The sequence below is a fragment of the Rhinatrema bivittatum genome, chromosome 15, assembly GCF_901001135.1.
Source record: "Rhinatrema bivittatum chromosome 15, aRhiBiv1.1, whole genome shotgun sequence".
Classification (NCBI taxonomy): Eukaryota; Metazoa; Chordata; class Amphibia; order Gymnophiona; family Rhinatrematidae; genus Rhinatrema; species Rhinatrema bivittatum.
In genome coordinates, this window is record NC_042629.1 from 74,642,163 (window position 1) to 74,664,606 (window position 22,444).

The 22,444-nt window shown below is 50.3% G+C and overlaps 1 protein-coding gene across 1 annotated transcript in view; it reads left to right on the plus strand.

The window, feature by feature from the left end:
* The window catches only part of LOC115077112 (Golgi integral membrane protein 4-like), a 42,936-nt gene extending 22,164 nt beyond the window's left edge, over positions 1-20,772 (plus strand). Inside the window, exons 8-14 of the mRNA XM_029579314.1 lie at positions 260-541; positions 1,041-1,180; positions 1,664-1,800; positions 11,459-11,526; positions 11,731-11,892; positions 13,878-13,946; positions 14,833-20,772. Coding sequence (XP_029435174.1) covers positions 260-541; positions 1,041-1,180; positions 1,664-1,800; positions 11,459-11,526; positions 11,731-11,892; positions 13,878-13,946; positions 14,833-14,901 — 927 coding nt within the window. The 3' untranslated portion in view covers positions 14,902-20,772. The remainder of the gene's footprint in view (positions 1-259; positions 542-1,040; positions 1,181-1,663; positions 1,801-11,458; positions 11,527-11,730; positions 11,893-13,877; positions 13,947-14,832) is intronic.
* The last annotated feature ends 1,672 nt before the right edge of the window (positions 20,773-22,444 follow it).

The window sequence follows — 22,444 nt, forward strand, 5'->3', positions numbered from 1 at the left end:
CATCACCAGCCCCATGCCCTACACAACTTTCAGGTTGCTGAAATGGGCATCGCAGTATTCAAAATTCTTTTTGCTTGCATTTGGAAACAAAACAGTTTTGACCCAATGTTTAATTTCTTCTGTGCAGTAATAGTCTGGGACCCAGAGTCTCCTGCTAGTGATGAGAGGCTGTACCCATCTCTCTTGTAAGCATAAGTACAAGGCCTTTCACAGGGGCAATGTAGACCTTGGACTAATCGGGGTCTTACCTGTTTTACAGATTTTACAAGCCGGCGGTCCTGATGCAGCCCAGCATCCTCTGGGAGCAGGGGAGCAACTGGATGGGGTCCTTCAGGGAGGGCATGAAAAGCTTGGGATTAATCCCCCGAGCTGGACCTCACAGAGTCAGCAGGAGACTCGGCTGCCGGGCGGCTCGTTTCTCGGGCAGCAAGCTCAGCCTCCGCATGCCGGTCAGCAGCTGCTACCTCCAAAGAAAGAGGGAAGTGAGAGTCGCGTCGGCAGGTTCATGAGAACCGTGAACAGCCTGCCAGATGAGAACCTGGTAAATGGGCTATGCTTTCATTTGTTCTGCTAAGTACAGAGAGATGTGAACGGCTGACGCCTGGTGTGTGTGTGTGCGTGCGCCAGTTCTTGAGTAGCGCAGAGAGAGAGGCTGATCCAATGCTTAGGACCCAACTCGGTGATTGCCATCTACGTTTTCATGCAGCTGTTCGGCATAGTGGTAAAGGTGCCCTTGGGACGCAGTTTGTATGGAAGTTGTTAACACCACCAGTATCTTTTCCATTCTTATATCACAAGCAGCGCTGCGTCACCGGGCTGGAGGTAGACGAGGAGGCAGGCTGCTCGTTAATTAAATGTTATTACCAAGGCTGTTTCATTGTGAGAATGGAACTGGGGCTTTGCGCTTTGTGCTCCTTGAAATCTGCTCTGAATGTAAGTTGCTGTGAATCCAACGATGCCTCGCCTAACACACTGACTTTGTGTCCTTGTAAACTGCATTCTAGGGATGAGCTTGGCTGATATTTTACTATTGTCCATAGGATCAGAAGCCACCACCAACCCTGCAGGAAAAAAACAGCGCAGAAAACCAAGCACCGGCCCAGGCCGCTTCCACCGAGAAGCCGCTGTTACAGAGCCCAGGGTCCCAGCAAACAGGAGCTAAACAGGTGCACCTGCAGAGGTGTGTACTGGATGAGTGGCTCTCCCCTGACCCCCAGATACTCGTAATCAGGGGATCAGCCCCAGGCACCAGAACAGGGAACCGCCCATGGAAATAGCCTGCCTACAATGCACTGGTATTGGAGGCGGGCTACTTTTCCATGGGCCACCCTGTATTATTTATTTATTTATTTATTTATTTTAGATTTTTATATACCGGCATTCAAGACATCAGTCACATCATGCTGGTTCACATAAAACAGGGGTTCACATAAAACTGTATGAGACATAAGAGTTCAGGGGGATAGACTGGATCATTATTGCTGCAACAATATGAGCCCTAAGATACATCAGGACACAACGGAATCCAAGACATACTGAAGTGTGCACATTTGCAACCCCATCACACACACACACACACACACACACACACACACACACACACACACACACATACACACACATAATGGCTGGGTCTTTCTTTTCTCCCTTCTTGTGGCTGTAGCTGGCAGGACATAGTGAATAAAGTCAACGACAGGATTGGGGAGAAGCAGCATGATCCTCTGCGAAGCTACTCTGATCAGAAGGAGGCGAGGAAGGAGGAGACCCAACAGGGAGCAGACGAGGAGGAACTGGAGATGGGTAAGGAATGCTCTGCTTGTTTGGTTTAGCAGTTTGGCCCATGCTGCTCAGTCTTAGGTCAGCTCAGTGCTCCACAAAGCCTTTAACCGGGTCTCATTTTCAGGATATTCACATACATTTGCATCTGTTGGTTACCCTAAAAAACAGACTTGACCGAGGGTCACTTCTCCAGCACTGCTTCCCCAAACCTTTTCTATCCCAGGTTTCAGGATATCCACAATATTTATTTTATTTATTTGAAAGTTTTTGTATACCGACATTCGATGCTGGAGACAAATTTGCATACCTGGATGACCCATTGATCTCATGCATATTCATGGTAGGTGTTCTGAAAACTCAACTGCCTGGAGCCCCCCCAGGTTTGGGAACCAGTGCTCTCCCAAGTAAGAAATACTCTGCCAGTATGTGGAAGTTTGGAGAATAAGGGGCTTGCATCTTAACCTTCAGTTGAAACGATGGTCTCTTACTGTACAAGGGGAGCAAGTTGCAGAGATGAACAGAAAGTTAAGAAGCATCTGTGGAAGCGTGCAGTCCTGTACACAGAGTGTAATTACTGACCAGGAGGCGCTGGTGCTGTGAGGCCTGTATGTCAGGTGGGAGAATGCAGTCCTGTACACAGAGTGTAATTACTGACCAGGAGGCGCTGGTGCTCTGAGGCCTGTATGTCAGGTGGGAGAATGCAGTCCTGTACACAGCGTGTAATTACTGACCAGGAGGCGCTGGTGCTGTGAGGCCTGTATGTCAGGTGGCAGAATGCAGTCCTGTACACAGAGTGTAATTACTGACCAGCAGGCGCTGGTGCTGTGAGGCCTGTATGTCAGGTGGGAGAATGCAGTCCTGTACACAGAGTGTAATTACTGACCAGGAGGCGCTGGTGCTGTGAGGCCTGTATGTCAGGTGGGAGAATGCAGTCCTGTACACAGAGTGTAATTACTGACCAGGAGGCACTGGTGCTGTGAGGCCTGTATGTCAGGTGGGAGAATGCAGTCCTGTACACAGGTGTAATTACTGACCAGGAGGCACTGGTGCTCTGAGGCCTGTGATGTCAGGTGGGAGAATGCAGTCCTGTACACAGAGTGTAATTACTGACCAGGAGCGGCTGGTGCTGTGAGGCCTGTATGTCAGGTGGGAGAATGCAGTCCTGTACACAGAGTGTAATTACTGACCAGGAGGCGCTGGTGGCTGGGAGGGTCCTGTATGTCAGGTGGGAAGAATGCAGTCCTGTACACAGAGTGTAATTACTGACCAGGAGCGCTGGTGCTGTGAGGCCTGTATGTCAGGTGGCATAATGGCAGTCCTGTACACAGAGGTGTAATTACTGACCAGGAGGCGCTGGTGCTGTGAGGCCTGGTATGTCAGTGTGGGGAGAATGCAGTCCTGTACACAGAGTGTAATTACTGACCAGAGGCCGCTGGTGCTTGAGGCCTGTATGTCAGGTGGTGAGAATGCAGTCCTGTACACAGAGTGTAATTACTGACTGTGAAGGCCGTATGTCAGGTGGAAGAATGCAGTCCTTACACAGAGTGTAATTACTGACCAGGCAGGCGCTGGTGCTGTGAGGCCTGTATGTCAGGTGGGAGAATGCAGTCCTGTACACAGAGTGTAATTACTGACCAAGGAGGCGCTGGTGCTGTGAGGGCCTGTATGTCAGGTGGGCAGAATGCAGTCCTGTACACAGAGTGTAATTACTGACCAGGAGGCAGCTGGTGCTGTGAGGCCTGTATGTCAGGTGGAGAATGCAGTCCTGTACACAGGTGTAATTACTGACCAGGCAGGCACTGGTGCTGTGAGGCCTGTATGTCAGGTGGGCAGGAATGCAGTCCTGTACACAGAGTGTAATTACTGACCAGGAGGCGCTGGTGCTGTGAGGCCTGTATGTCAGGTGGGAGAATGCATTCCTGTACACAGAGTGTAATTACTGACCAGGAGGCAGCTGGTGCTGTGAGGCCTGTATGTCAGGTGGGAGAATGCAGTCCTGTACACAGAGTGTAATTACTGACCAGGAGGCACTGGTGCTCTGAGGCCTGTATGTCAGGTGGGCAGAAATGCAGTCCTGTACACAGAGTGTAATTACTGACCAGGAGGCGCTGGTGCTGTGAGGCCTGTATGTCAGGTGGGAGAATGCAGTCTGTACACAGAGGGTAATTACTGACCAGGAGCGCTGGTGCTGTGAGGCTGTATGTCAGGTGGGAGAATGCAGTCCTGTACACAGACGTGTAATTACTGACCAGGAGGCGCTGGTGCTGTGAGGCCTGTATGTCAGGTGGGAGAATGCAGTCCTGTACAACAGCGTGTAATTACTGACCAGGAGGCTCTGAGTGCTGTGAGGCCTGTATGTCAGGTGGTCAGAAGAATGCAGTCCTGTACACAGATGTGTAATACTGGACCAGGAGGGCGCCTGGGTGTCGGGAGGCCTGATTGTCAGGTTGGGGAGAAATGCAGTCCTGTACACAGAAGGTGTGAACTTACTGACCAGGAGGCGCTGGTGCTGGTGAGGCCTGTATGTCAGGTGGGAGAATGCAGTTCCTGTACACAGAGTGTAATTCACTGACCAGGAGGCGCTGGTGCTGTGAGGCCTGTATGTCACGGTGGCGAGAATGCAGTCTGTACCAGAGTGTAATTACTGACCAGGAGGCGCTGGTGCTCTGAGGCCTGTATGTCAGGTGGCAGAATGCAGTCCTGTACACAGTGTAATTACTGACAGGAGGCGCTGGTGCTGTGAGGCCTGTATGTCAGGTGGCAGAATGCAGTCCTGTACACAGAGTGTAATTACTGACCAGGAGGCGCTGGTGCTGTGAGGCCTGTATGTCAGGTGGCAGAATGCAGTCCTGTACACAGAGTGTAATTACTGACCAGGAGGCGCTGGTGCTCTGAGGCCTGTATGTCAGGTGGCAGAATGCAGTCCTGTACACAGAGTGTAATTACTGACCAGGAGGCGCTGGTGCTGTGAGGCCTGTATGTCAGGTGGGAGAATGCAGTCCTGTACACAGAGTGTAATTACTGACCAGGAGGCGCTGGTGCTGTGAGGCCTGTATGTCAGGTGGCAGAATGCAGTCCTGTACACAGAGTGTAATTACTGACCAGGAGGCGCTGGTGCTGTGAGGCCTGTATGTCAGGTGGGAGAATGCAGTCCTGTACACAGAGTGTAATTACTGACCAGGAGGCGCTGGTGCTGTGAGACCTGTATGTCAGGTGGCAGAATGCAGTCCTGTACACAGAGTGTAATTACTGACCAGGAGGTGCTGGTGCTGTGAGGCCTGTATGTCAGGTGGGAGAATGCAGTCCTGTACACAGAGTGTAATTACTGACCAGGAGGTGCTGGTGCTGTGAGACCTGTATGTCAGGTGGCAGAATGCAGTCCTGTACACAGAGTGTAATTACTGACCAGGAGGCGCTGGTGCTGTGAGGCCTGTATGTCAGGTGGGAGAATGCAGTCCTGTACACAGAGTGTAATTACTGACCAGGAGGCGCTGGTGCTGTGAGGCCTGTATGTCAGGTGGGAGAATGCAGTCCTGTACACAGAGTGTAATTACTGACCAGGAGGCGCTGGTGCTGTGAGGCCTGTATGTCAGGTGGGAGAATGCAGTCCTGTACACAGGTGTAATTACTGACCAGGAGGCGCTGGTGCTGTGAGGCCTGTATGTCAGGTGGGAGAATGCAGTCCTGTACACAGAGTGTAATTACTGACCAGGAGGCGCTGGTGCTGTGAGGCCTGTATGTCAGGTGGGAGAATGCAGTCCTGTACACAGAGTGTAATTACTGACCAGGAGGCGCTGGTGCTGTGAGGCCTGTATGTCAGGTGGGAGAATGCAGTCCTGTACACAGAGTGTAATTACTGACCAGGAGGCGCTGGTGCTCTGAGGCCTGTATGTCAGGTGGCAGAATGCAGTCCTGTACACAGAGTGTAATTACTGACCAGGAGGCGCTGGTGCTGTGAGGCCTGTATGTCAGGTGGGAGAATGCAGTCCTGTACACAGAGTGTAATTACTGACCAGGAGGCGCTGGTGCTGTGAGGCCTGTATGTCAGGTGGGAGAATGCAGTCCTGTACACAGGTGTAATTACTGACCAGGAGGCGCTGGTGCTGTGAGGCCTGTATGTCAGGTGGCAGAATGCAGTCCTGTACACAGGTGTAATTACTGACCAGGAGGCACTGGTGCTGTGAGGCCTGTATGTCAGGTGGCAGAATGCAGTCCTGTACACAGAGTGTAATTACTGACCAGGAGGCGCTGGTGCTGTGAGGCCTGTATGTCAGGTGGGAGAATGCAGTCCTGTACACAGAGTGTAATTACTGACCAGGAGGCGCTGGTGCTGTGAGGCCTGTATGTCAGGTGGGAGAATGCAGTCCTGTACACAGAGTGTAATTACTGACCAGGAGGTGCTGGTGCTGTGAGGCCTGTATGTCAGGTGGCAGAATGCAGTCCTGTACACAGAGTGTAATTACTGACCAGGAGGCGCTGGTGCTGTGAGGCCTGTATGTCAGGTGGGAGAATGCAGTCCTGTACACAGAGTGTAATTACTGACCAGGAGGCGCTGGTGCTGTGAGGCCTGTATGTCAGGTGGGAGAATGCAGTCCTGTACACAGAGTGTAATTACTGACCAGGAGGCGCTGGTGCTGTGAGGCCTGTATGTCAGGTGGCAGAATGCAGTCCTGTACACAGGTGTAATTACTGACCAGGAGGCGCTGGTGCTGTGAGGCCTGTATGTCAGGTGGGAGAATGCAGTCCTGTACACAGGTGTAATTACTGACCAGGAGGCGCTGGTGCTGTGAGGCCTGTATGTCAGGTGAGAGAATGCAGTCCTGTACACAGCGTGTAATTACTGACCAGGAGGCGCTGGTGCTGTGAGGCCTGTATGTCAGGTGGGAGAATGCAGTCCTGTACACAGGTGTAATTACTGACCAGGAGGCGCTGGTGCTGTGAGGCCTGTATGTCAGGTGGGAGAATGCAGTCCTGTACACAGAGTGTAATTACTGACCAGGAGGCGCTGGTGCTGTGAGGCCTGTATGTCAGGTGGGAGAATGCAGTCCTGTACACAGGTGTAATTACTGACCAGGAGGCGCTGGTGCTGTGAGGCCTGTATGTCAGGTGGGAGAATGCAGTCCTGTACACAGAGTGTAATTACTGACCAGGAGGCGCTGGTGTTGTGAGGCCTGTATGTCAGGTGGGAGAATGCAGTCCTGTACACAGAGTGTAATTACTGACCAGGAGGCGCTGGTGCTGTGAGACCTGTATGTCAGGTGGCAGAATGCAGTCCTGTACACAGAGTGTAATTACTGACCAGGAGGCGCTGGTGCTGTGAGGCCTGTATGTCAGGTGGCAGAATGCAGTCCTGTACACAGAGTGTAATTACTGACCAGGAGGCGCTGGTGCTGTGAGGCCTGTATGTCAGGTGGGAGAATGCAGTCCTGTACACAGGTGTAATTACTGACCAGGAGGCGCTGGTGCTGTGAGGCCTGTATGTCAGGTGGGAGAATGCAGTCCTGTACACAGAGTGTAATTACTGACCAGGAGGCGCTGGTGCTCTGAGGCCTGTATGTCAGGTGGCAGAATGCAGTCCTGTACACAGAGTGTAATTACTGACCAGGAGGCGCTGGTGCTGTGAGGCCTGTATGTCAGGTGGGAGAATGCAGTCCTGTACACAGAGTGTAATTACTGACCAGGAGGTGCTGGTGCAGTGAGGCCTGTATGTCAGGTGGGAGAATGCAGTCCTGTACACAGCGTGTAATTACTGACCAGGAGGCGCTGGTGCAGTGAGGCCTGTATGTCAGGTGGGAGAATGCAGTCCTGTACACAGCGTGTAATTACTGACCAGGAGGCGCTGGTGCTGTGAGGCCTGTATGTCAGGTGGCAGAATGCAGTCCTGTACACAGAGTGTAATTACTGACCAGGAGGCGCTGGTGATGTGAGGCCTGTATGTCAGGTGGGAGAATGCAGCCCTGTACACAGAGTGTAATTACTGACCAGGAGGCGCTGGTGCAGTGAGGCCTGTATGTCAGGTGGGAGAATGCAGTCCTGTACACAGAGTGTAATTACTGACCAGGAGGCGCTGGTGCTCTGAGGCCTGTATGTCAGGTGGCAGAATGCAGTCCTGTACACAGAGTGTAATTACTGACCAGGAGGCGCTGGTGCTGTGAGGCCTGTATGTCAGGTGGGAGAATGCAGCCCTGTACACAGAGTGTAATTACTGACCAGGAGGCGCTGGTGCAGTGAGGCCTGTATGTCAGGTGGGAGAATGCAGTCCTGTACACAGAGTGTAATTACTGACCAGGAGGCGCTGGTGCTCTGAGGCCTGTATGTCAGGTGGGAGAATGCAGTCCTGTACACAGAGTGTAATTACTGACCAGGAGGCACTGGTGCTGTGAGGCCTGTATGTCAGGTGGCAGAATGCAGTCCTGTACACAGAGTGTAATTACTGACCAGGAGGCGCTGGTGCTGTGAGGCCTGTATGTCAGGTGGGAGAATGCAGTCCTGTACACAGAGTGTAATTACTGACCAGGAGGCGCTGGTGCTGTGAGGCCTGTATGTCAGGTGGGAGAATGCAGTCCTGTACACAGAGTGTAATTACTGACCAGGAGGCGCTGGTGCTGTGAGGCCTGTATGTCAGGTGGCAGAATGCAGTCCTGTACACAGAGTGTAATTACTGACCAGGAGGTGCTGGTGCTGTGAGGCCTGTATGTCAGGTGGCAGAATGCAGTCCTGTACACAGAGTGTAATTACTGACCAGGAGGTGCTGGTGCTGTGAGGCCTGTATGTCAGGTGGCAGAATGCAGTCCTGTACACAGAGTGTAATTACTGACCAGGAGGTGCTGGTGCTGTGAGGCCTGTATGTCAGGTGGCAGAATGCAGTCCTGTACACAGAGTGTAATTACTGACCAGCAGGCGCTGGTGCTCTGAGGCCTGTATGTCAGGTGGGAGAATGCAGTCCTGTACACAGAGTGTAACTACTGACCAGGAGGCACTGGTGCTGTGAGGCCTGTATGTCAGGTGGGAGAATGCAGTCCTGTACACAGAGTGTAATTACTGACCAGGAGGCGCTGGTGCTGTGAGGCCTGTATGTCAGGTGGGAGAATGCAGTCCTGTACACAGAGTGTAATTACTGACCAGGAGGCGCTGGTGCTGTGAGGCCTGTATGTCAGGTGGGAGAATGCAGTCCTGTACACAGAGTGTAATTACTGACCAGGAGGCGCTGGTGCTGTGAGGCCTGTATGTCAGGTGGCAGAATGCAGTCCTGTACACAGAGTGTAATTACTGACCAGGAGGTGCTGGTGCTGTGAGGCCTGTATGTCAGGTGGCAGAATGCAGTCCTGTACACAGAGTGTAATTACTGACCAGGAGGTGCTGGTGCTGTGAGGCCTGTATGTCAGGTGGCAGAATGCAGTCCTGTACACAGAGTGTAATTACTGACCAGGAGGTGCTGGTGCTGTGAGGCCTGTATGTCAGGTGGGAGAATGCAGTCCTGTACACAGAGTGTAATTACTGACCAGCAGGCGCTGGTGCTCTGAGGCCTGTATGTCAGGTGGGAGAATGCAGTCCTGTACACAGAGTGTAACTACTGACCAGGAGGCACTGGTGCTGTGAGGCCTGTATGTCAGGTGGGAGAATGCAGTCCTGTACACAGAGTGTAATTACTGACCAGGAGGCGCTGGTGCTATGAGGCCTGTATGTCAGGTGGGAGAATGCAGTCCTGTACACAGAGTGTAATTACTGACCAGGAGGCGCTGGTGCTGTGAGGCCTGTATGTCAGGTGGGAGAATGCAGTCCTGTACACAGAGTGTAATTACTGACCAGGAGGCGCTGGTGCTGTGAGACCTGTATGTCAGGTGGCAGAATGCAGTCCTGTACACAGAGTGTAATTACTGACCAGGAGGCGCTGGTGCTGTGAGGCCTGTATGTCAGGTGGGAGAATGCAGTCCTGTACACAGAGTGTAATTACTGACCAGGAGGCTATGTCAGGTGGCAGAAGTGACAGTCTGTGCATCATCTTTTCATGTAAAGAGCCTTTAACTCTGTGTCCCTTTTTCATTTTGAAAGTGGAATGGCAGCGGATAGGGAACTTGGGTTTCAGGATGGCGGGTCTGACGTTGCCCTGCAGCGACTCATGTCCTGTACAGGGTGCAGCTGAAGGTCAGAGGGCTTCAGACAGCGCTGCAGTGTAGTGGAAGGCCCCTTGGGTACCCCTGGAAAGATTATTGCAGGATCATGTTTCTCGGTGCAGCTCTAAACCTTGCACCAGTCTTTGCATTTCACTGGGGTTTTTTTCCACGAGAGGCTTTTGCATAAAAAGGTTACCGATGAGCCTTCTGAAAGTGAAATGGAAACTATGGCCCCAGCTGTTGGGGGCTGGTTCTTTCCCCTTTAGGAGGGTGGTGAGTCATGCACCGGTAGGGTTTTCGGTATCTCCAGACTGAACATTTATCAGATGTATTTGCTTGCTTTTGGTTATCTTGATTGCTGTTTCCAACCTCTGGTTTAGAGTTACAGGGCCTGCCTTAGCCCTTCTATCTGCCTTAAGATAAAATGGAGCTGAGGCTTGGCTTTCCCTTTGTCCATTCCCCATCTCCTGGGTCCAGCCACCACTGTGAAAGTCCCTTTGGCCAAAGAGGCTTAAAGGCAGTCCGGTGACCCTTCCATCTCCTTTCTCCTCCATTAGTGCTTTTAATGATTTCTGTGAACAGTGTTAACTGCAAGTGAGAATTTGTTGTCAATGCTACCAGCGTATGTGGGTTTACGAGAAGATTCAGAGAAGCCCCTGAGGACAGAACCATTAATTACCTCACCTCTTACTTTAGGGAACGGATGCGAGTACATCCGAGGCAGGATGCTGCGCTCGATGGACCGTGGCACTTTTTCTTATGGCCAGGGCTGGCCTGCTGGCTCCGTGGCAGGAGGATCTGGGCTTTGGTTCCTGGATCAGACCTTCCATTCCTGGACTGCCCGAAACTGGAGCTGCTGTGGAGGCAGTGCTCACAGCCTAGGGAGCTGACACCCATTGAACTAAAAGTGCAGGTGGTCCAGGTTTTTTAATTTAAAGGCGTAACACAGCAAATATTTGTCACAAACGGTTAAGACACCTCAGTATCTCTGCCTGAGCGTTAGTGGCCTGGTTTGCGTTATGAAAAAAAGGTCCATCAGCCACTCGCACGGTTTATGCTGATGTTACTCTCCCCCATATTTTTCCCAGCAATCTGCATCCCACAGTCAAAAACCACCCTGCATTCCCACCACATGTGGCCCTAGCTCCTCTCCAGCAGAAAGAGCTCGTATTACTAAACTTAGCAAAAAAAAAAAAGCCAAACTGTCTCCATCAGTAACCATGAGCCCTGGATCCCTGGGCACAATAAGAAACCCCAGGAAGGCTTTTGTCGTTGGCATCCCAGGTTGCTGACTTTGTGTTCCTGTGGCCCAGCAGATCAGAGGCAGGATCACACCGTTGTGTAACATCTCCAGGGGCTGGGCCTGTCCACGCCCAGTTATATATAGTCCTGGTACTATGTTACCGGCGTCACGTCTGCTCCTGTTTGCTGTGATTCTAAGCTGAAGGTGGCGGCGCCACCCTGTGCTTCCTCCCAAACCGAGTCCGCGGCCCACAGACTGGTGGGGTTTGTGGCCTCGGCAAGCTCTCCCTCCGTGTAACTGCCCCTTCTCTTTGCGTTTGCAGATGCTGGGATGATCGACAGAGAAGATCACGTGCACCTTAAGAAGGAGCCTGCTGCCCAAAAACCAATGGTGAGAGTGAAACTGCAGTCTCTGATTTACAGAGCAGGATGGACTGAACTTAGAAGGCTTTCGCAAGAAGAAAGCAATACAAAACTGGATTCCTTCTCTTTGTTCCTGTGTCCTGTGGAAAGCTGGCGCGGGTGGGGGACCTCTTTCTCTCTCTCTCTGCCAGGTGCTGATGGCGAATGGGCTGCTGCTTTCTCTCTCTCTTAGATGCTTGAGGTGGCTGCTGCTGACCCAGCCCAGGACCCCAACAACCAGGGAGAAGATGAGTTTGAGGAGGCTGAGCTGGAGAGGCCCGACTTCGAGGAGAAGGTGGGAGGAGCGGAAAAACTTGAGGAACTGCTCAGCAGGACAGGAAACGAGGAGGCAAAGGTGAGAGTGTTGTAGAGTCCAGGCATGTCCCAAGGAGGCCAAAAAGCATGACTGGGGGTTCATGACCAGCAGCGAATCCCTGCAACTGCTCATTTTATGAGAGATGACATGACCGACTATGGTTAACCTGCACCAGACAACCCAGAATAGAAGGCATGGGGTAACCTGCACAGAGCGGCAGTTACTACCCAGAATAGAAGGCATGGGGTAACCTGTACAGAGAGGTAGTTACTACCCAGAATAGAAGGCATGGGGTAACCTGTACAGAGAGGTAGTTACTACCCAGAATAGAAGGCATGGGGGTAACCTGCACAGAGAGGTAGTTACTACCCAGAATAGAAGGCATGGGGTAACCTGCACAGAGAGGTAGTTACTACCCAGAATAGAAGGCATGGGGTAACCTGCACAGAGAGGCAGTTACTACCCAGAATAGAAGGCATGGGGTAACCTGCACAGAGAGGTAGTTACTACCCAGAATAGAAGGCATGGGGTAACCTGCACAGAGAGGTAGTTACTACCCAGAATAGAAGGCATGGGGTAACCTGCACAGAGAGGTAGTTACTACCCAGAATAGAAGGCATGGGGTAACCTGCACAGAGAGGCAGTTAGTACCCAGAATAGAAGGCATGGGGTAACCTGCACAGAGAGGTAGTTACTACCCAGAATAGAAGGCATGGGGTAACCTGCACAGAGAGGTAGTTACTACCCAGAATAGAAGGCATGGGGTAACCTGCACAGAGAGGCAGTTACTACCCAGAATAGAAGGCATGGGGTAACCTGCACAGAGAGGCAGTTACTACCCAGAATAGAAGGCATGGGGTAACCTGCACAGAGAGGCAGTTACTACCCAGAATAGAAGGCATGGGGTAACCTGCACAGAGAGGCAGTTACTACCCAGAATAGAAGGCATGGGGTAACCTGCACAGAGAGGTAGTTACTACCCAGAATAGAAGGCATGGGGTAACCTGCACAGAGCGGTAGTTACTACCCAGAATAGAAGGCATGGGGTAACCTGCACAGAGAGGTAGTTACTACCCAGAATAGAAGGCATGGGGATAACCTGCACAGAGAGGTAGTTACTACCCAGAATAGAAGGCATGGGGGAAGCTGCTACCATAAGCAACCTGCTGGGCTGACTGGATTGCCCATTTGGTCTTTATCTGTTGCCAATCACTGTGTTAATGGAAAGTTACTGTCTGGTCAGGTGATCACAGCACTCTATGGATATAAAGCAGTATTACAGATGGACTTTGATGAATTAGTTTCACCCATCACTTCCATTCTGCATTGCAGTGACCTGTCCATTAACATCTGGCCTTCACTACTGAGAAAGGGGTTTGGATGGGCCTGTTTCTCCCTTTTAAGCACACAGCAGCAGTTCTGACTTTTTCTGGGAACTCTGCATTGAGTCTTGTTAAAGGGGATTATTAGCCTATGATAGACAAGAATGTACTTTGTTATATTATGGCTGATTGGGAAAGCGGGTATCTCTGATTCAACAAAAAATAGCACTAAATAAATATTTGTGTCACAATTGTTGATTCTGGACTCCTGATCAGAAGACATCACCACCACTTAAATGGAGTTCTTTATCTGAGAAGAGCACCTCATTTGTTTGTGGAAATTGTCCCAAGGTGTTTGTGACCAGGAGTCCCTCAGTCAGCCATAAGAACATAAATAAGATAAATATATATATATATATATATATATATATATTTATCTTATTTATGTCTCAAACAGTATTGGTGTGCGAGATGACTGTATCACACTCAGCCACTGGGGGGCGGGGGGTAAGTACCAGCAAGGTGTTCTGATTATGAACTGTCCAGCAGCACCTGCGCTGTCTTGGGGATGAGCTGGAAATACGGAAGAGAAATGTAGCAGCCCAATGAATTTGTTGTAATTTCTGCCTAATCTGTTGCAACCGTTGCCTTTTACCCCAGAGTCTGGAACGGGCAGCTTGAGTCTCTTTGCTCTTTTCCTAGAGTGCTGCTGTTCAGGATCAAGCAGGAGAAGAGCCAGCAGACTACGAGGAAGATCAGGAGCAGGGAAACGTGAGACATCTCACCCCATACGTAAAGGGGGAGGGGGCGCAGTCACTTATTCTCCCTCTCTGCTGCTGCTGTGGGGACCATTTACATTGAGCATCTTAGCAATTTCTTTCTAATTGTGAGGGAGGTTGAGCACTGGAATGAGTTACCCCTGGAGGTGGTGGGGGCTATCGCTGGAGCGCAGCTACCACGTAGCCCAGCTGAAGAGATTTCAGGCCAGGCCTGGATTTCTGACATGCTGCTTTCACACCCGTGCAGCAGGGGCTGTGAACCCCACAAGGCACTGGGTTGGGCTTTTAAAATAATAAAAAAAAACAACTCACAAAACATAACAGGAATGGCCAACAAATATCTCACCTACTGCCGGAGGGTCTTGGGGGAATTGCTCCTGTTTGTAAAGCTTCAGGCTGAAAGGTTTTCATATTGATAAACAATCCGAATGCTTTCAAATGGACACTGAAAAAGCAGGACTGCCAACCCTGTTTCTGTAGGTCCTGGCGTCAGGTGCTCCTGGTAAGTGGACCTTAGGTTGATTGCAGGCCACTGAGCTGTAACTTAAGCTAAAACTGGAGATTCACAGAGGTCCACAAAGCCTCTCTTGTTTCAGATTCAGATAAACAATAGCTGTGAGTGAGCCTGCCTTCCGCCCTTAGCATGAGAGGGATCCGCACTGTGTACAAAATGTAATGTTTTGCATTTTTCATGGGTTTGCATGAGCTGTTTAATGTATAACCCTTTTTTTTTTTTAAAGTGCCCCTAGCCTACCTGATGAAAAAGGCACTTTTAAAATTAATTTGAATAAATTAAGCCCAGAATCCCAATACACAGAGCACTAGGGATCAGACAAGCCCCCTTCTGACTGCTGCGTGTTTCTCTTTCAACGAGGCAGGAGGAGCAGGATGGGAATATGGACGACAAAGATGACCTGGAACTCATCCAAGGAAAAGAGGAGTACTGATGCAACCCCAATGTCGCCAGCAGAGAGGAGGAATACGACTGAGCACTGCGGTGTCCTGAAAGCCTGTGTCCTCAAGCCCAGAACGGACGGCGAGGAGAGCTCGGACGCAGACCCCTGGGCTCGGACTGATACGTGCAAGTGTTTCTGTGTACGTGGGCCACTTCAAAAACCAGGTTCTGCCCGGAGCAGGCCGGCTTCCTGGTGCTGAGGCTCCTGCGCTGGATTTTCTGCCCATGGGCTTTTTCTCTTTTATACAGAGACAATGTTTATTTTTCTTACTGTCTCATGCCAGACCCTTCCCCCATCGTTACCCCAGTTTGCAGAGGTATTTGTCTTATTCAGACTGTGATAAAGGCACTAGGATCCAGGACAAAGGGAGTTCTCTTCTCTGTGCTGCCAGGCCGGGGCAGGATGTGGGGCTCAGTTGGTAGCAGAGAGGGGATTTCAGCAGGATCCGACTCGGGAAGCATAAAATCAAATTTGAGTTGTTAAGTGTAAAATAACAATAGGAAAATGTCTATGGGATAAAGAACGGTCCTAAATGTGTTTAAAGATTAAAGTAGCAGGGAAGGTATCAAGATGCAAGAAAGAGACCTTCGTGGTCCCAAAAGCTTCCCTCTAAAAGAGAGGACTCCTTAGCATAATAAAGGGATTACTTTGCCCAAACCGTTTTATACAGCTGGATTTCTTTTGGCACAGTGCAATCCTTTTTTTCTTTGGCCCCCCTCTGTATATCTGTACGTGACCTTGTTCCTGCAGGGAGATCAGACCCGGCCTGGTGCATTCTGGTACCTGTAGTGCTGACTGCAGCTGGAGGAAGCGAGAAACCATGAGTGCTTTTCAGTCATGCGCTAGCCCCCTCTTCTCTGGGGTCAGAGGGCCTGCCTGTGCTGCCGCTGCTCCCTAGATCAGTCCCCTCTTCCTTGGCCAGCCCGTTATCAGCTGGGACTCCTCCCAGGCTGAAGTGCACCCCTTCACCCTGTATTCTGAAAGCAGCTTTCCCGGTCATCGCCTTTCACCGCCATTCTTTGTGCGTTACTAGGACCATTTCCTAGGCGTGGGCCTGGGCAGCACCCCTGAATGCCCGCGCCTGTTTCAGCAGGTCCAGTGGTCATGCAGGAATTCGGCGTCCCATCGGTGGCCGATACGTCTCAGCCCCCAGCTACTGTCCTGACGTTTCTGGGCATAGAGTTCCTGGTGTCAGCTGCAGGCGATGGCCTCACCGATATCGTTCCAGATCCCAACTACCCTGGTGAGGGCGCCGGGGGGGGGACTTGCAGTGTATAATCAGAGACCTAAAGGAGTCACTGGCCCCAACCATCTCTACTTAAATAGTGCTGAGCTTTTCAGGTTCTCACCGGGACTTACTTCCTGCCCCACAGCCTGCCAGGGGAACTGGAGAACACAGACACCACTCCTCGTGCTCTCCATCCCCATCCTAGATGGTACCTTTCCTCCTCTGGTTTTACCTCATTACATTTTTGGGATTTATAATCCTACATTTTAAGCTAAAACTACATGGCCATCCATGCAGAGGAGTAAAATGAGGACTGGCTTAGTCTTTCAGGGAAAAATATATTAACCCAGTAAATGACCACAATGAAAGAGCAAAATGGTCCATCCAGTCTGCCCAGCAAGGGGTTTAGAGCTGTAACTGCTGGCTCTTCGTTTCCTTTCTCCAGCTCCCAGGGACCCTCTGTATTTCTCCCTCTAACATCCCCCACCCTTGCCTGCTGTTCCTGAATCTCTTCCCTTACAGCTTCCTTTCCACTGGTAAATGCTGTTCAGATCCCTCCGCCTCGCCTCTCCTTTGCCAGTCCCCTAGCAATGCTTTACTGTATTACACAGAAGAGGGGGATGTGTGCCTGATCTGCAGCTACAGATCTGAAGGGATGCAGGTCAGGGCAAGGGATTTGTCCTCGCTGCAGCTGCGTCAGAGCCCTGGCGGCTGCTGCTGCTGCACTGAATCCATGGTCTGCTTCTATTTTTACATCTTCTCCCTTAAAATAGACTTTTTGTTCTCTTCTGTTAGGAAAAAAATGATCCTGCAGTTCCTTTTAAACCATTCCAGCCCTTTAGAAAGATAAGTTTTGAGTCTTGACCTGCAAAGATCCTGCGGGTGGGGAAGGATTTTCTACTTCTTGGGACCTTTTCTCTCGCTCTCCATGGTGGGGATAATAACCGGGCTTAGGCTGCTGGGCGCGTGCCCGAAGGCTGGAGTAGCAGGTATCGTCTGCTGGTGCTGGCCACCTTCTCCTCAGCTTCAGCCCTTGGGGACTGATGGCTGGACGGGCTTAGGGCCCCAAACCAGGACTCGGAAACAAAATGGAAACAGGAAGAGCAGATGAGATAAGTCAACAAATCTGGAGGTGAAGATGCTGGAGACAACGCAGCAAAACAAATTCTGGAAGGAGAGGGCCAACAACTGAGAACCTCGCTCTAGCACCCTGCTGCCTGCAAATGTTATATGTCTCGACAGGGAAGGACAGGAGGATTGACCAGCTCCTCCCTAAAGTCCACAGCCACCCCTGCTGATGGGAGGTGAGAAGCACGCTCTAGCACCCTGCTGCCTGCAAATGTGTTATGTCCCGACAGGGAAGGACGGGAGAATTGACCAGCTCCTCCCTGAAGCCCACAGCCACCCCTGCTGAAGGGAGGTGAGAAGCACGCTCTAGCACCCTGCTGCCTGCAAATGTGTTATGTCCCGACAGGGAAGGACGGGAGGATGGACCAGCTGCTCCCTAAAGCCCACAGCCACCCCTGCTGATGGGAGGTGAGAAGCACCGAGTAGGACTTCACAAGGCCCAAACTCTGGAAGGTTTTTGCGTGAAAGACCACCAGCATTTCAGTGTTACCGTTCAATAACCGGACAGTTGTCTGGCTTTGGGATGCACTATCTGATTTTATTACATATTTGGCCACTTTACTGCAGGGTAACAATGGGTTGTGCAGCCCAAACTGTATTTTGCGGGGGAGAGGTCGTCATTAAGCAGCTGTTGACTAACTTTCTGATATTAGCTCAGCTTTTGCATTCTCTTCTAACTGTGCAATCAAACACATAGGGTCAAAAAACTGAGCCCAAATTCACAGCCAGCCAGAGAGCTGGTACTCTGTGAGATTAATCACTGGAGGAGTGCATTGCAGGGGAATCATCATAAACGAGAACAAAATTAAAATCCTTCACTCACTGTTTCACATTTCTTTGGCACGATCATAATTTCTAATCCATCAGACAACATGATGTCCCCTAATTCAGTGCACAGGCTGGAGCTTAGGACCCTCGGCAGCTCTGGCTTTCAGGACAGCTGCAATGAACAATCGTGAGTTAGGCGTGACCGATGCTACGACTCTTCATTGTGACTCTTGAAAACCAGAAGGGTTTGTACCCATGACGTGCAGAGTCGGAGATGTCCAGCTTAAGGTTGGAAGGTGAGCAGGTAGCCCTGGTTTTACCCCATTGCTTGTATGGCTTTGTTAGTTCCCAGTAACAGTCGAGCCTGCCTCTTATTATCGCATGAGCTGGTACTTAATCACTCACCGTTGGTGCTGGGCCAAGAAGCACAGCCAGGACAGCTGTGCTCTCCGCCTTCTCTCCTTGCCGCCTTGTTATAACTTTCATGAATGGTGAGCCCTATAACTTCCACAAGCAGCAATGTAGGCTCCAAAGATAAATTGCTTACACTGAGCCCAGCATGCGATAATCCGTCTAGACATCCTAATCAAAGCTAAAGTTAGTGTGCGTATCTCTCTGGCATCGTTTAAAGGCTTGAGAGCAGAGGGAACAGCATGGAGAGGTCTCAGGATCTGCAGTGACAGCTTCCTGCTAGGAGAAGGCTCCAGCGCCTCACAGCAGTGATGAGTAATAGCGACAGGAGGCTCCGGCACAAATTCTAGCAACTCTCCTCCCAGACACCCCAAATCCTGCTAGGACCTCCTCTCACCCCAAATCCTGCTAGGACCTCCTCTCACCCCAAATCCTGCTAGGACCTCCTCTCACCCCTCCCTCCAGACACCCCAAATCCTGCTAGGACCTCCTCTCCCCCCTCCACCTTTTCACATCACCTCTCTCCCCAGACACCCCAAATCCTGCTAGGACCTCCTCTCCACCCTCCACCTTTTCACATCACCTCTCCCCCCAGACACCCAAAATCATGCTAGGATGTGCTCTCACCCCTCCCCCCCCCTAACACCCCAAATCCTGCTAGGACCTCCTCTCACCCCTCCCCCATGCCGTAGGCTTTTATGTATTTAAACAATGGCTCTCCCCCTATACCTGACTTACTTCATCTTCAGCCTTTGGCAGACAAGAGCTGGAATCTGGATTGAGTCACCAAGCTCAAGGTGAGTTACAAACCCAGGTCTTTCTCTGTCCCCAGCGGGCTTACAATCCAAGGACCCTAAGAATTTTCCCACAACCCCCGAAATGTGTAGCCGAGGCCCAGGAGGGGGAATTGATGTGCCGAAGGTCGGAAGGAGCAGCCCTGGTTACTCTGCGTCTCTTGTATTCACTGGCGCCTTTCCTGCTTTTTCCGAGAGACAAAACTGCATCTCTTGAAGCTCCTTCTTCCCTTCCTGCCTGTGACCTCGGGATTCCTCCCATTAGCCAAACCATGCAGTCGCCTAAGGTGCCGCCATTTTGGGGACCACAAAACCCTGGAAACCTCCAGGTCCCACCGACCCCCTCTTTTAAGGTACAGCAGCAGCAGCAGAAGGAAGGGAATGGGAGGATGTGGAGAATGGAGTCAGAAAGGAAGCTGGGTGAGCAGGGGAGAGGGGGAGGATTCTGGGCAGGTAGGGGGTGGAGAGACAGGCAGGGGCTGCTGGTGTGAAAGGGAGAATGAGGAAGAAGCACGGAGAAGGCATGCAAGGCTTGGCAAAGGGTAGCAGATGGATGCTGTGCCTGAGCTACCACTGACGGGTGTGTAAGGGGGACGCACAAAACTGAAGGTCAGCTTAGGACACCTGATCCTCTTGCACCGGCCCTGAGTGCAGGCCATTGCTGTCATGGTCAGCAAGTTGTGACATCATTGGCTGGGTGGGATGGACAGATGGGAGGTTCTTTGGCACAATCTGCTGTGCAAATGTGAATTATTATTATGATTCGGGAGCCAGCAAATGTGGGTTAATAAACAGACCTTCAAAATTATATTCATTGATTTCATAGCGATTCACCTTGTTCTAAGAAAAGTACCATTCAGACATTTCTTTAGATGAATACCATGCAATACGCAGCTTGTAAAATTAGCTATAAGTGCCTGTTTAAAAGGGTTAGTGTGCTCCAGGTGGAGCATCTTTCCATTTCCTCCAGCGTGGTCCTGTCCATGCCTGGGAAACAGGAAGATGTGTCATGATCTCCCTCCAGTGACTGCAGCCTACTAAAAATTAATTCCCTTCATTTTAGACCCAGGGCCTCCCCATAGGTCCATTGCTATTCAAGATCCAAGAATACAGTCTGAACCTGTACAATCTTGGGGGTGCAGGGCCGTTAACTCCCCGCAGCTGATCCCAGGGGGGACACGATGGTTTGAGACAGGATGCTGAGCTGGATGGACCATTCGTTTGACGCAGTGTAGCACTTTTTGTATTCTTAGGACGATTGTCAAACCAAAAAGATTAAACCTCTTGCTAAAGAAATATAGTAAAAAGTAAATAAACCCTATTTACAATACCGACTGCCAGGAAAGGCAGATCCAGTACCCGTCCTACCCTATCACATCCATGGACTAGAAAACAATCAACAAATAAACTAAACTTAAAGGCTCGAATTCTTGAAAAGCAGAAGCACAAATGTATGTATTCAAACCGAGCACCCCCCGGACAGATCCCCCAGTATCCAAAAAAAAAAATAAAATATGGAGTCAGTTTGTTAATGCTAATAAAATCAGATTCACAAATGCAGTGCATGGGAGCCTGGCCAGGTCTGCTTTACAGGATATGCACAAGGAATATTAAAAAGCTATATTTGCATTCAGCTGCTCTAACAGGCAGGTTATTTGCACTATATATAGATCTATAATTCCTGAATGCCTGGCCATCATATTGTTTTAGGGACGGAGGAGTTGGAGAGTAGATGAAGAAATTCTTAAAACAGTCAAACAGCATTGGTGGCAGCTGGGATTGTATCTACGCTTTACCCACTCGACCATGCCTACTCCCTTATGATCTGAATTCATGCTGAGTACTGCTAGCGGACTCTCAAGGCTTGTGTACTTGAGCAACTATGTTCCTGCTGAATACTGTCTGGAAGCAGACGAGTGAGGGCAATTTGTAAATGAATTACCTTTCTAGCACAGCTTTTGCTATTCCAGTGCAGCTACAAAGCAGAGCTCAGGACAGCCTGACATCAGACGTAATCTCTCTCATTTTCTTGCACTGATTTTAGCCAGCGAGTGTATTTCAGCCATGAATTGCCTTCGTTTCTTTAGTACGTCCCCCAGCTTCTGTACTCCCTCAAGTGAACTTTCATCCTCTCCAATGTCTCTCCCATCCTCTCCCCCCTCTGTTTCTGATAAATTAACTTGTACGAGACTTTGTGCATTCATTTGCTGTGCCTGGACATTATGGAACAAGAGATCACTATCCCTACACCTTACCAGGATAAAAAGGTCAAGGCTGGGCTCTGCGGCCGGCCGTCCCCTGTGACAGACCCTCCCGTCTCTCACCCCTGATCCACCAAAGAGACCCATGACTCTCACCTCTTCTTCATTTGCCCACATTTTGTCTTTCCCAATGCCACTGTGTGTTTAATTTTGAAAACAAGGTCTGGAAATCATGTGACACCTATGCTGGTGAAACTTCACTGCTGGAGCAGAGAATCAAATTTAAAATTCTAGTCCTGATTTTTAAGGAAATGGGCCATCATGTTTCCCATGCCTTATAGCAGAATACAAGCCCCGACGATACTTACATTCTCAGGATAATCTTAAGAACATAAGAACATGCCATGCTGGGTCAGACCCAGGGTCCATCAAGCCCAGCATCCTGTTTCATGCCACACCTTCTTGTCAAACCTGCTCCCACCTCCACTCAAATTGCAGCAACAAGACAGAGCTTTTTCCACAGTTGCCCCCCAAACTTGGGAATGATTTACCTAAAAAGCTTCGTCCTGTACAAGACTTAAAAATGTTCCGCAAACAGTTAAAGCCCTTTTGTTTATAGAGGCCTTTGGTGATGCCCAGTATGGTATTAAGAATGTTATTTAAATATATTTTTAATTTATATAAGTGATTGTTGGGTACTGGTTTTAATGTTATCACGTTTTATTTGTTTTATATTATGATGATCTATGTTTTTTCTATGTACGCCGCCCTGCCCATTATAGTTGTGTTATGCGGTCTTACAGTATTAATGTTTTAGAGTAAATAAATAATAGTCTTGAGCAGAGTGTAAGCTGCATGGAGCAGGGACGGTCTCTTACATGGATCTGTACAGAGCTGCCTGTGTCTAGTCCTTCTTTAGAAATGGTGGTAGTGGTACAGTCAGTCAGCCATGTATAGGGCTCAGAGATTTTGTACAACCAGCACCTCAGTGGTGACATCGTTGT